Here is a 13,592-nt window from a genome sequence, read left to right as displayed (position 1 = left end):
GGGAGCCGGACTGCCATGAGCGCGGCGGAGCCGCAGGGCGCCGGGCTGCGCTTTGCCGAGCGGGAGCTGAGGCGGCACGGATGGACGCGGGGGTGAGCGCCGGCCCGATCGCTCCCGCTGAAGCGGCGGGGCGCGGCGGCTGAAGGGTGTCTCTGTCCGCAGGCCGCGGGCTGGGGAAGCGGGAGGACGGCATCGCGCGGCCCATCCGCCCGAGCGTCAAGTGCGGCACCGCGGGGGTGAGCGCGGCCTTCAGACCCCCCCCAGCCCCCGGATCGGCCCGCCGCCGCTCCTCACCCCCGTCCTTCACCGCAGGTGGGGCACGACGCTGCCGAGCAGTTCTCCTTCCACTGGTGGGATCACGTCTTCAACGAGGCGGCGGCCAACATCGCCGTGCGGGACGGGCAGGTGCGGGGCGGGGGGGGGGGGAATCATTGCAGCCCTTCTGAGCGGTGCGGGCCCTCCGCAGAACCTCTGAGTGCTGCCTGGAGCCCCCCCTCCCCCCCCCCACTGCTATCCAGAGCTCACAGTGCCATCTGCAGCCCCTCGCTAACTGCCCAGTGCCACCTCCAGCCTCTCCCAGTGCCTCCAGTGCTGCCTGCAGACCCTGACATGCTCCCAGTGCCACCCAAAACTCCCCACAGCCCCCTGCTGCCATCTGCAGCCCCTCAATACCCCTGTTGCTGCCCCCTCCCCCCAGTACTGCCTTGAGCCCCTCCCAGTGCCCCCCCAGTACAGCCTGCAGGCCCCAAGCACGCTCCCAGTGTCCCTCCAGTACTGCCCAGAGCTCCCTGGTGCTGCCTGGAGCCTTTTAGCACAATCCCAGCGCTCCCCAGTATTGCCCAGAGCTCCTCCTGGTACCCCAGTACCGCCTGTACCTCCCCAGTGCCCCCCACTGCTGTCCTAGCGTGCTCCCGGTGCCCCCCAGTACTGCCTGTAGGATCCCAGTGCCCCCAGCATCGCCCAGGGCTGCCTAAACCATGGAATACAAAGCCATGTGCCCCCCCCAGTACTGTCTGGGTTCCCCCTGTGGCTTTCTGGAGCTCCCGGTGCCCCCTGTTGTGCCTAAACCCCTCCATAACAGTGCAGCGAGGCTCTGGGCTGTGACCAAGTGCTCCGTTCCTTCTCTCTGCCCCCTCCTCCCCCCCCAGGACGGGGTCTGCGTGGAGGCACGTTCAGAGCAGCGCTTTGGGCTCAGCACTAAGAAGCCCCACAAGGTCCCCCCCCCGGGCAGCACGCTGTATGGCCACTTCGTTAAGGTAACGACCCTGGAGCAGTGCTGCTTCCCAGCCTGCTGCTGCTTGCACCCTCTCCTGTTTCCATGCCCCCCTTCCTCCTTCTATTTCCATGCACCCCTTTTCGATGCCTCCAGTTCCACACCCGCCTTCTCCACGTTCCCCATTTCCATGCTTTCCCATCTCCCCTGTTTCCATGTCCCAGTTCTGTGCCCACCTTCCCCCTTCCACCTTTTTCACCTCACCATTTCCATGATCCCTTATCTCCCCTATTTCCATGCCCCTCAGTTCCACACTCGCCTTTTCCACCCCATTTCCATGCTCCCATATCCCCCCCGATTTCCACACCCTTGTTTCCAAGCTCCCCTCTCCCAATTTCCACGCCCCCTACTTCTGTACCCTTTTATTCCCACCCCCTGTTCCCCCATATCCGTGCTCCCAGTTCCACACGCACCTTTTCCATCCCACCATTTCCATGCCCCCTTTCCTTCCCATTTCCTCACCCCCATTTCCATGCCCTCCCATTTCCATTCTCCCATCCCCCTCCCTTTTCCACACCCGCCCCTTTCTGTGCTCCCTTATTCTCCCCTTTCCATTTTCCCCAGTTCCACACGCACCTTTTCCATCCCACCATTTCCATGCCCCCTATCCCTCCCATTTCCATGCTTCCACACCCTTCCATTTCCACACCCTCCCCTTTCCATGCCTCCCCATCCCCCCATTTCGATGCCTCTATTTCCACACCCACCTTTCCCATCCCGTTTCCACACTCCCTATCTCCCCCATTTCCACACCCCACCATTTCCACGCCCATTTCCACACTCTCCTTTCCCATTCCACCTTTTCCTCCCCTCTATTTCTTCACCCCCTGTCCCCCCCAATTTCACGCCCCTTTTTTCCATGCCTCTTTCCTCCCCTCTATTCTGACTCCCCCTACTCCCCCCCCCCAATTCTCCCCGCTCCCCTTTTCCACGCAGGCAGCCACGCTCACGGCCCATGGGGAGGAGCCCACCAAGCAGCCGGGGGGCTCCGAGAGCAGCGAGGAGGAAGAGGAGGACAAACTGGACCGCTCTTCGGCCCGGAGGCACTGTGACATTGAAGGGTGGGGGCAGCTGGGGGTCGTCCCACTGCCACCTCCCGCCTGGTGACGCTGTGTCCCCTCTGTCCCCGCAGGCTGACGGATGAGGAGCTGGTGCGGGTGTGCGGGGGCCGCACGGCACACAAGTGAGCGGTTGGTTTTGGGGTGGGGGTGTCAGTGTGCCCTGGGGGGCCCCTTCCCCACCGGGTCCCTGTTGTTGCAGAGGTGCGCGGCACGGGCTGACCATGAGCGCCAAGCTGGCGCGGCTGGAGCAGCAGGAGCGCGCCTTCCTGGCTGCCAGGCAGCACGGCGGGGGGGGGCAGCCCACAGACCCCCAGAGCAGCCCCCCGGCAGAGCTGAGGGACAGCAGGAAGAAGAAGAAGAAGAAGAAGAGAAGGGAACCGTTGGCGGATGGAACTGATGTGGAGGAGCTGCGGAGCCAGGAGGAGAACGGAGGAGAGGAGGAGAAAGAGGAGAGGAGAAAGAAGAAGAAAAAGAGGAGGAAGGAGAAGGGGGAGGAGGTGGTTGAGATGGAGGGACCTGCAGAGGACACCGGTGGGCCAGGGGAGGCTGAGCACCACCCTGAGGTGGGGAGGAAGAAGAAGAAGAAGAAGAGGCGGAGGGAGGCAGAATGAAAGCAGCCACCTGGCGGGGGGGGGTCCAGAACCCCCTGTGGTGCATTGGGTGCTCAGAGGGGCCTGGGGAGCGGTGCGCCCCATGGGAGCTGCCTGGAACCCAGCTCCCAGCCGGCCCTGAGGAGGGGACCAGTTTGCCGTCAGCCCATGGAGGAGCGGCGCGAGGGCAGAGCACTGTGAGGGCAGAGCCTGCACAGCACTGCGTTCACCAAAGGTTTTTTTGTTTTCTAATACATTTTTATTGCACCAAACAATCCTCAAGTGACGCAGCCCTTGGCGCCCGGCTCCGTACCTGGAAGCACCTCTGGTGGGGCTGCGACCACCCCAGCGCCGAGCCCTACGGCAGCTGCAGGACGCAGTCGGTGCCCGGGTACGGAGGGAGGTTGAGGCCGTACTTCTCCTGCAGCGCCGGGGGCACAAAGCGCCCCCCCAGGAAGTGGTAGCGCCCCGAGAAATGCGCGGCTGCCTTCTTGGGGGCCGTCAGGGAGATGAGCATGTCGGGCCTCAGCCCGTCCGCCCGCCCCTTCTCCACGTCCCAGCCTGCAACACAGCCCATGGTGGAGCGCACTGCCAATGCAGTGCCCCCCAGCAGCGGGTCTGTGCACTCACCTGAGGGGATGTCGATGCTGGCGATGGGCACCGTGACGCCCTGCAGGGTGCTGAGGATGCTCCCGAACGGCTCCCGCACCGCTCCCTTGAAGCTGAACCCAAAGATGGCATCCACCACCAGCCCATACAGCCCGTCGATGAGCGCGGCCTGCAGCAGGGGGGAGCAGCGTGGGGTGAGGGATGGCAACGGGATCCAGCAGCGGGGGGAGAGTGGATATGGGGTGAGGAATGGCAATGGGATCCAACAGTGGGAGGAGGGTGGATATGGGGTGAGGAATGGCAACGGGATCCAGCAGTGGGAGGAGGGTGGATATGGGGTGAGGGTGAATATATGGGGGGAGGAGCAGTAGGGTGATGAGCGCTGGCAGTAAGATGATCAGTACTGGGGAGGAGCAGTATGGAGTCAGGAGCAGTATGGGGTGAGGACCAGCAATGGGTAAGAAACCAATATAGGGTGCTGACCAGCAGTGGGGCAAGGACCAATATGGGGTGAGGATAACTGGGGCAAGAACCAGTAGGGTGGTGAGGACCAATATGGGGTAAGAAGCAGCAGGGGGCTGCGGGGCAGTACGGGATGAGGACCAACGGAATGAGGACCAGCAGAGGAGTGAGGATCAGCAGGGAGGTGAAGAGCAGTGCAGGGTGAGGACCAGAATGGGGTGGTGATGATGGCTGGCAGAGGGTGAGGAGCAGCGGGGTGGAGCGGAGCAGTGCTGGGTGAGGATCAACACGAGGTCAGGCCTGGCAGAGCGGGGGAGCAGCAGGGTGGCAAGGAGCAGAACGGGGTCGAGGATTGATATGGGGCGAGGATCGATATGGGGTGAGGCCTGGCAGGGGGGTGCAGCAGCATGGCTGAGGCCCAGCAGTGGGTCGTGAGGCTCGAGGCTCGCCTGCAGGACGCAGCCACGGCCCCAGGGCGTCTGCTCACCTCCGCCGGGAAGTCGGTGAGGAAGGGGATGTCCATCTTCTGGCACTGCGTGGTCAGCGCCTCGAAGAGCGGCTTGCTGGGCCGCTTGGGGTAGTGCACGGTGGGGTGGTAGCCCTGCGGGGACGGCGCTGCTCAGCACTGAGCTGGGGGGGCGCGGAGCCCTGAATGCAGCCCCCCTTCGGGGCACTCACAAACATTTTCAGGTGCCGGGCGCACACCAAACCGTCGCCGCCGTTGTTGCCCGGCCCACAGAGCACCAGCACGGCCGGGGGGCTGGTGGAGAAGGAGTCGGGGGGGTATGCCTGGAGGAAGGGGGGGCGCGTTGTGTTGGGCCGGGCGGTGGGGGGTCACCCCGCAGCCCCCCCCCCGCCGTGCTCCCACCTTGGCGATGGCGGTGGCGCAGCTCAGCCCCGCCAGCTCCATCAGTTGGTCCACGCTGAATTTATAGTCGGTGAAGAGCTCCTGGTCGATGGCCTGAGCCTCCTCCTGCCTGGGGGGCGGGGGGGACGTGAGACCCCGGTGCTGCGGGGTCACAGCGCTGCCCTCCGGCACCACAAAGCACGTGGGGTTGGGGGCGCTCTGCATCCCACAGCCCCCCTGCGCCTCCCACAGCGTGGCCCCACACCCCCCGTGCCCCCATATCCAAAGAAGCGCAGCCCCCCTCCCGTGCACCCCCTCTGTACACCCCCCTGTGCCCTCTGTACCCAGGAAAGCACCGCTCCCCCTGCACGCCCTATGCAGCCCCCGTACACCCCCCATATCCCCCCACTGCCCCATCACCCCCCATACCCACCCCCACTGCCCCATCCCTGAGCCAGCACGGCCCCACACCCCGTCGCCCCTGCACTTCCCTACAGTCCCCCCGGCTCCATATTCGAGGTACTGCGGACCCCTTTGCACCCCTTCGCACTCCCCCGTGCCTCCCCCGCTGCCCCGTACCCGAGGTCCCCCCGTACCGCCCTACCCCCCCTCCAATACCCCACCTCGCCCCATACCCGACCTACCGCGGACCCCCCCGTAGCCCCACCGTCCATCCCTGAGGAAGCCCCGTCCCCCCGCACCGTCTCGCCCTGCTCCCCCCATTCACCGCCCTTTACCCCACTCTGTCCCCCGCCCCCCCGTCCCGTACCCGAGGTACCGCGGCCTCCCCTCGCTCTGTCCGTGCATGGCGCGCTGCGGGGAGCGGCCCCAGCCCCACTCCGGACCCCAGACCCGCCTCGGGCAGCGGCCCCCCGCCGCCACCAGCAGCCCCAGCCCCCAGCCCAGCCCCCAACCCAGCCCCCAGCCCAGCCGTGTCCGCATGCGGCGTAGAGGAGCGGGGACGCGCACGGCGCACGCGCGGAGCGGAGCGGGCGGAGCTGCGGAGAACGGCGCGGTGCTGCCCTGCAGCGGTCGGGCGGTGCGGGGCTCCGCTGAGTTGTGCTGCGCTGCGTTGGATTGCACTGCGTTGTACTGCATCGCACATTGCTGTGCTGTGTTGCGCTGCATTACTTTGTGTTGCACTGCGTTGTGTTGTACTGCATTACTTTGTGTTGCACTGCGTTGCACTGCGTTGCACTGCATTGTGTTGTGCTGCATTACTTTGTGTTGCGCTGCGTTGCTTTGCATTGTGCTGCATTGCATTGTGTTGTATTGCGCTGTGCTTTGTTGCTCTGTGTTGCATTGCACTGCAATGTTGTGTTGCACTCCATTGCTTTGCATTGCGCTGTGCTGCGTTGCTGTGTTGCTGTGTTGCACGGTGTTGCACTCTGCTGTGCTGTGTTGCATTGCATTGCATTGCAGTATTGTTTTGTGTTGCATTGCTTTGCACTGCACTGTGCTGTGTTGCACTACTTTACACTGCATTGCTTTGCATTGCGCTGTGCTGTGTTGCACTGCACGGTGTTGCACTCTGTTGCACTATGCTGCACTGCTCTGTGTTGCACCGTGTTGTCATGCCTTGTGTTGCACCGTACTGCTGTGTGCTGCACTGTGTTGTGTTGCACTGCACGGTGTTGCACTCTGTTGCACTGTGCTGCACTGCTCTGTGTTGCACCGTGTTGTAATGCCTTGTGTTGCACCGTACTGCTGTGTGCTGCACTGTGTTGTGTTGCACTGCACTGTGTTGCACCACATTGCTCTGTGTTGTACCGCATTGTGTTGCATTGCTGTGTTGCATTGACCTGTGTTGCACTGTGTCGTGTTGCATTGTTCTGTTGCACCGCATTGTGCTGCATTGCTCAATGTTGCATTGCTCAATGTTGCATTGCTGTGTTGCATTGCTCTGTGTTATACCATGTTGCTCCATGTTGCACTGCATTGTGCTGCATTGCTCTGTGTTGCATTGCTCTGTGTTACACCATGTTTTGCTCTGTGTTGCACCGCATTGTATTGCATTGCTCTGTGTTGCACTGCACTGTGTTGCATTGCTCTGTGTTGCATCATGTTGTGTTGTATTGCTCTGTATTGCATTGCCCTGCACAGTTTTGCTCCATGTTGCATTGCTCCGTGTTGCATTGCTCCGTGTTGCATTGCTCCGTGTTGCATTGCCCTGTGTTGCATTGTCCTGTGTTGCATTGCTCTGTGTTGCATTGCCCTGCACCACTTTGCCTTGCACCATTTTCCCCTGCACCGCTTTGCTCTGTGTTGTGTTGCTCCGTGTTGCTCCATGTTGCTCCGTGTTGCATTGCTCTGTGTTGCTCCGTGTTGCATTGCTCCGTGTTGCATTGCTCTGTGTTGCTCCATGCTGCATTGTTCCATGCTGCATTGCTCTATGTTGCTCCATGCTGCATTGTTCCATGCTGCATTGCTCTGTGTTGCTCCGTGCTGCATTGCTCTGTGTTGCTCCGTGTTGCATTGCTCCGTGCTGCATTGCTCTGTGTTGCTCCGTGCTGCATTGCTCCATGCTGCATTGCTCTGCGTTGCTCCCTGCTCACCTCAGCGAAGCAGCACAGACGGAGACCCCTGAGACGAAGCCCCCTCCCGCCCCTTCCTGCTCCCACAGCACGCGGCGCGCAGCCCTGAGCCACCGCTCTGCTCCTGGGGCCTGGGGTGCACGGCTCCCCCCGCCCCTTCCTCTGCTCTGATTGGTCGGCGCTCGGCTGGCTGTGAGGCGGCGCTGCGCCCAGGTTGCCCAGAAGGCCAGCGGTGTTCTGCTTGACCGAGGGCTGACAAACCATTGACGGATGGTTGACCAACAGTTGACAAACAGTTGACCGGTGGTTGGGCAACGGCTGATCAGCGGCTGACTGATGGTCTGCCAACGGTTGACCAACAGTTGACCAATGGTTGACCAGTGTTTGGTTGGCCAGTGGTTGACCAACCGTTGATCAATATTTGGCCAATGGCTGACCAACAACTGACCAGTGGTTGGCCAATGGTTGACCAGCAATTGAGCAGTGGTTGGCCAATGGTTGATCAACAATTGACCAATGGTTGGCCAATGGTTGACCAGCAGTTGCCCAATGGCCAGCACTGTGCCCAGGTGGCCCAGAAGGCTTTTGGGATCCCAGCTGAGTCAGGCCTGTGTGGCCCCATGAGGGCCGGCTCTGCTGATAGGTAACAAAGGTGGGACAAGAGGAGCTGGGCTCTCAGTGCGGCTGGGCAGTCGGGCCGCACCTTGGGATCGTGTCTTCTCCCCGAAAGCAGTCACTGAAAACTGCCCAAGAAGGGGAAGGGGGTCACCGTCCCTGGAGACGTTCAGGCACCACAGAGATGTGGCACGTGGGGCTGTGGGTTGGGGGGCTGCGTTGGGGCTCTTGGGAATCCTTTCCAACCGTAATGATTCCACAGCTCCGTGAAAGCACCTTTATGAGCACATCTCACAGCACAAGAAAGCAGGCGGCTCCGTGCCGCGTCGGGTGCTGGAAGCGCAGCTCTGCTCCCTGCTCCTCCCGGCGCTCACAGGAGACTGCAGAGCTCAGACAGCACCGTGCAGCCCCCCCGGCCCCCCGGTCCGGCCCTGGTGCTGCGGGGGGAGTCCGGGGCTGTTTGCAGCGCTGTCACTGCGGGGATGCAGGGCGGGAGCGCGGGGGGCTGGCGGAGCTTTGGTGCTGGGGAAGCGCAGCGTTACGGTTTGCAGGAGGTTCCTCGTTGGATCGTTGTTTGGGGGGCTGGGGGGGATATTTTACTTCTGCCCTTCCCCCTCCCCCTCCGGTTCAAATTGCCCACCCCCATTTCTGGAAGGAAAATTTCTTTCCAGGGCTGTGCCCAGGCTGGGATGGACACAGCACTGCCCCGCACATGGGGGGCTCCATCCCCCACGGCAATAACCCCACACGCTCCGGCCCTGCACACCCCCTTACCTGACCCCACAGGCGGTGCCCCCGGCGCAGCTTCACCCCCATCCTGCCCTGCGTCCCGGAAGGACCTGCAGGGGATGCAGGAGGGAAGATTTACCGCACAGGTGATGCTGGGAGCGCCCCACAGAGGAGCACGGGGCAGAACCCTACTCACACCGTGCGGCCCCGTAGCTGCGTCCCACTGATGTGGGGCAGTGGGGAGCAGAGCTGCAGCGGGACGAGGTCCTGTGGGGCAGCAGCACAATGAAGGGGTGGCGTGGGGTCTGTGCACGACGTCCCCATCCACCAACCGCCCCCCTCGGTGCATGCAAGCACGGCTCAGGAGCACGCAGAGCTTTGCTGCTGTCCCTGTACCCCACCAGCCCCCCGATCCCAACCCTGTGATGGGGGGCTGCTCACCAGGGCCGGGTTGGGCCGCAGGCAGAGCTGCAGCTGGAGGGTGCGGGTCAGCCCAGTGACGATCCGCTCGCCATCTGCCCTGCGGGTGCCCTGTGCAGGAGACCCACTGACACCGAGCCCGTCCCCAGGGGACGGTGGGCGCACGCCAACGTGGGGTCCATCCCCGGGGTCCCCTGTACCTGGCAGCGGGGCAGCAGCCTCAGGGCCTCCTGGTAGTGCCCTACAGCCCTCTGGGGGTCCCCCAGGTGGAAGCGGGCAGCCCCCAGCCCCTCACACGCTTTGCACTGCCCCAGCACATCCCCTGCGGGCCAAAGGGTTGCATCGGTTCTGGCCGCACGGTGAAGCATCGCAGGGCCGCTGCGCAGCTCCGACACGTGGCACCGGGGTCTCCTGGGGCTGCCGCCCTTACCCGAGTCGCGGAAGGCCTGCAGGGCGTGCAGGTAGTTCTCCGCAGCGGCCTCGTGCTCCCCGAGCTGGCTGAAGGCGTATGCCAAGTTCCCAAAGCACTGCCCCTGCGCCCTCCGGTTCCCCGCAGCGCCTGCAATTCATTGCTGGGGGTTCATTTCCGTGCCGCCCCCCCCCCCAGAGCGAGGCTGTGACGCCATACCGTGCAGCGCTGCCGCTCGCCGGTGTGGGGCCAGGGCTGCAGCGAAGTGTTGCAGTGCATTGCGGGCAGCGCCCAGGTTCTGCAGCACTGCGGCCTCCCTGCTGCATCCCGGTGCTCTGCAGCACGCAGCGAGCGCGCGCTCAAAGCTCTCTGCGGCCAGCGGGAAGATGCGCAGCTGGGAGTAGCCAAGGCCGATGTCGTTGTAGAGCTTCCCTGGGGGGCACAGAGAAGCGTTGGGTCAGGGTCTGCACCCATGCGATGGGAGCAGAGGGATGGGTCAGGGTCTGCATCCATGGGATGGGAGCAGAGGGATGGGTCAGGGTCTGCATCCATGGGATGGGAGCAGAGGGATGGGTCAGGGTCTGCATCCATGGGATGGGAGCAGAGGGGTGAGTTGGGGTCTGCATCCATGGGATGGGAGCAGAGGGGTGGGTCGGGGTCTGCATCCATGCGATGGGAGCAGAGGGGTGAGTTGGGGTCTGCATCCATGGGATGGGAGCAGAGGGGTGGGTCGGGGTCTGCATCCATGCGATGGGTCCTGGTGCGGCATTACCCTGCAGGGTCGGGTCTGTGATGCTGTCACAAAGCGCCCGGCACCGGGCGAGGGTCCCCGCGACTTCTGCAGCCCCGAATCGCCCGCTCTGCAGCATGGAGCCGCTCGCTCTGCTCAGCGCCACGGCGGCCGCCTCGGGGCAGCGGACCCCCTCGTAGCCCCGCGCCGCCTCCAGGAAGCAGCGGGCCGCTCTCCCGGGCTCCCGCATGCCCAGGTAGCAGCAGCCCATCGCCGCGCTGCTCCCCGCCCCGTCCGAATCCCGCAGAGCCTCCGGGAAATCCCGCAGCCCTTCGTGAGCCGCAGCGACGTCGAAACGGAGCCCCTCCGGCCGTTCCCCGTCCGAGGGTCGGGATTTGAGGAGGAATTTCAGCCCCTTCCCGGGCTTCCCGGCCTCCACGTAGGCGGCCCCCAGGCGGAAGGCGCAATCCCTGCGCAGCCGTGGGGTGGGGGTGCGCAGCGAGAGCCCCACCGCCCTCCTGAAGCAGCCCAGTGCCCCCCGCGTGTCCCCCAGCCCCAGCGCCCGGCACCCGGCCCGCGTCAGCCCCTCGATTTCGGCCACTCGCCCCGCTCCGTCGTCCCCGTCCTCCCCGTCCTCCCCGTCGCCTCCCTCCCCCGAAATGGGTTTCTCCTTCCCTTTCCTCCGGCGTTTCCTCCCGGGGGCTGCGGGGGCCGGGGGGGTCGTGGGCTCCTCGGAAGCCATGGGCAGAGCTGAGCCGGCGGCTGTGGGGGGAGCACGGGGGGGTCTGCCTGGAGACGAGCATAGGGACGCAGGGCCATTAAGGTGAGAAGACAGCCGTACAACTGAGTCCAGCCATCAGCCCATCACCGCCCGTAGCACCACTCGCAGATCATGGAATCGCTCCGGTTGGGAAAGACCCCCAGGGTCTCCCCATCCAGCCCCCTCCGCTCGCCCCCCCGCACCCAGTCATGGGATCGTTCTGTCTGGAAATACCCCCGACATTGCCACCCGTCGGCCCATGGGCACCCTTCCCACTCATGGAGCCATTAGGGCTGGAAAAGACCCCCACCCCGTTCTCCCACCCCCCCCCTAAGCACGTCCCTGTGTTCCCCATCTCCGCGGTGCCTGAACTCTCCCAGGAACAGCGACACCCCTCCCAAAATGGAGCAGTTCCAACCACCTTTCTTCCCGAAGGCAAACGGACCCCAGCACCCGACCCGAACCCCCGGCGCAACGTGAGTCCAATTTGCTGCCAGAACGGGAGCAGAGCCGCCTCCCCCCCGGAGGTGCCCGAGGCCGGGGGCTGTGAGCAGCGGATGGAGCCGCGGCTGTTCCCTCTCGTAGCGGTGCGGCGGGACGCGGCGGCTGCTCGGCGTCCCCCCCCCCCCAGCCCCAAGCACCCCCTCTGCTTCTCCCTGTGCCATTTACTCACGGATTTGGGGAGGGGGCGATCGTGGCTGCCGTGCCCCCCTCTCTCCCCTCCCAGGGAAGGGTCCCAGGAGCGACCCCAACCCCGCAGCCTCCGGGCGGCGGTGAGAGCCGTGTTCGTGCGCGCTCCCAGGAGGGCTCCCCTGGCGATGGCCCCGGTGGCTCCGGTTACCGATCGTCACCGTGCCGCGGTGAGCGGCTCCAGCGGCTGCGCTGCTGCCACGGCCCGGCTGCGGGAGCGGGGCTGAGCGGCTCTGATGCCCGTCCAGCAGCACCAAGCGTTAGGAAGGCGGTCAGGAAGGCTCGGAGGTGTTTCGGAAGGCTGGGCGGACAGGAGCTGCAGTCTTTTTGCCCATAACCGAAAGCATCCGCCTCACCTCCGTGATTACGAACTACTTCACCCGGATATGGGGCGCGCATTGCTGTGAATCATGGCCTGATCTGTTATACTGTTAAAATCGTGAGAGCAGCTGAGCACCAACGATGGGAGCAATGTGGGGTCACAGGTTAGGGGTGGAGTTTGGGACATAGAACAGGCGTAGAATATCATTATATGTTCATTATATATAATATATTCGTTATATATAATATATCATTATCATTATAAATCATTATAATATTCATGATATATAATGAAGTTCTAGGATTAATTGTAAGGAAGGAGTTCTGCCCCCTTCTCGACCGAATAAAACATGCCTGCCCTACAGCGACTTTGTGCTCATAGAGTTTGTTCCGCAAGCCACTGGAAAAGCCTCATCTACAGGATAGGTGATGAAAACTATCAGAGGCCCCCCAAAAGAACCACGGCAGCGGAGACCGTGAAATAAAAACTCGTACCTTGTTCTAATGCAGAAACAGCACCGGATTCCCGCAGGATGCGGCGGCGTCGGGAAGGTCGTGAGCCCGAGCCGCGATGGGAACGGAGCGCAATTCCTCCTTTGGCCAGCAGGGGGCGCGCGCCGCAGGCTGCCATAGAGAATCAACTCGGCTGCTCTCACGGGGGGTCGGCGGACGGAAATCTTCGGTTCGGAGCTGCGATGGGCGGCACAGCGGGGACAGCGACACTGCTGTGATGTGACACTGCTGGGATGTGACACTGCTGTGATGTGACATTGCTGTGATGTGACACTGCTGCGATGTGACACAGCTGTGATGTGACACTGCTGTGATGTGACACTGCTGCGATGTGACACAGCTGTGATGGTGACAGAGCTGTAATGGTGACATTGCTGTGATGTGACACTGCTGTGATGTGACACTGCTGTGATGTGACACTGCTGCGATGTGACACAGCTGTGATGGTGACAGAGCTGTAATGGTGACACTGCTGTGATGTGACATTGCTGTGATGTGACACTGCTGTGATGTGACACTGCTGTGATGGTGACACTGCTGTGATGTGACATTGCTGTGATGTGACATTGCTGTGATGTGACACTGCTGCGATGTGACACTGCTGCGATGTGACACTGCTGTGATGTGACACAGCTGTGATGTGACACTGCTGTGATGTGACACTGCTGCGATGTGACACAGCTGTGATGTGACACTGCTGTGATGTGACACTGCTGCGATGTGACACAGCTGTGATGTGACACTGCTGTGATGTGACACTGCTGAGATGTGACAATGCTGCGATGTGACACAGCTGTGATGGTGACACTGCTGTGATGTGACATTGCTGGGATGTGACACTGCTGTGATGGTGACACTGCTGTGATGTGACATTGCTGGGATGTGACACTGCTGCAATGGTGACACTGCTGCGATGTGACACTGCTGTGATGGTGACACTGCTGTGATGTGACACTGCTGCGATGTGACACAGCTGTGATGGTGACACTGCTGTGATGTGACATTGCTGTGATGTGACACTGCTGTGAT

General features: G+C 62.8%; 3 protein-coding genes across 3 annotated transcripts; 1 reads left to right on the top strand and 2 right to left on the bottom strand.

Annotated features, from left to right (window-relative positions):
* GPATCH4 (G-patch domain containing 4) lies at positions 1–3,035 on the top strand. Its single transcript, XM_079547632.1, is given in 8 exon segments — positions 1–90; position 92; positions 163–236; positions 313–405; positions 1,149–1,256; positions 2,210–2,316; positions 2,406–2,456; positions 2,534–3,035. Coding segments are annotated over 8 exon segments (921 nt in total). The 5' UTR covers positions 1–15; the 3' UTR covers positions 2,946–3,035.
* Positions 3,036–3,282: 247 nt separating this feature from the next.
* NAXE (NAD(P)HX epimerase) lies at positions 3,283–5,940 on the bottom strand (the record flags this gene model as incomplete). The annotated part of the gene is made up of 6 exons (XM_079547573.1): positions 3,283–3,485; positions 3,555–3,702; positions 4,483–4,596; positions 4,674–4,784; positions 4,864–4,972; positions 5,612–5,940. 6 exons carry the CDS (start codon positions 5,938–5,940, stop codon positions 3,283–3,285), a joined length of 1,014 nt encoding a protein of 337 aa, XP_079403699.1.
* Positions 5,941–8,361: 2,421 nt separating this feature from the next.
* Positions 8,362–11,082, bottom strand: TTC24 (tetratricopeptide repeat domain 24; the record flags this gene model as incomplete). The annotated part of the gene is given in 9 exon segments (XM_079547572.1): positions 8,362–8,513; positions 8,766–8,830; positions 8,917–8,987; positions 9,162–9,251; positions 9,341–9,462; positions 9,571–9,699; positions 9,769–9,981; positions 10,322–11,028; positions 11,030–11,082. Coding segments are annotated over 9 exon segments (1,602 nt in total).
* Positions 11,083–13,592: the final 2,510 nt, after the last annotated feature.

This window comes from Tetrao urogallus (assembly GCF_951394365.1).
Source record: "Tetrao urogallus genome assembly, chromosome: 28".
NCBI classification, from domain to species: domain Eukaryota; kingdom Metazoa; phylum Chordata; class Aves; order Galliformes; family Phasianidae; genus Tetrao; species Tetrao urogallus.
This window is presented reverse-complemented; position numbering and strand designations above follow the sequence as displayed.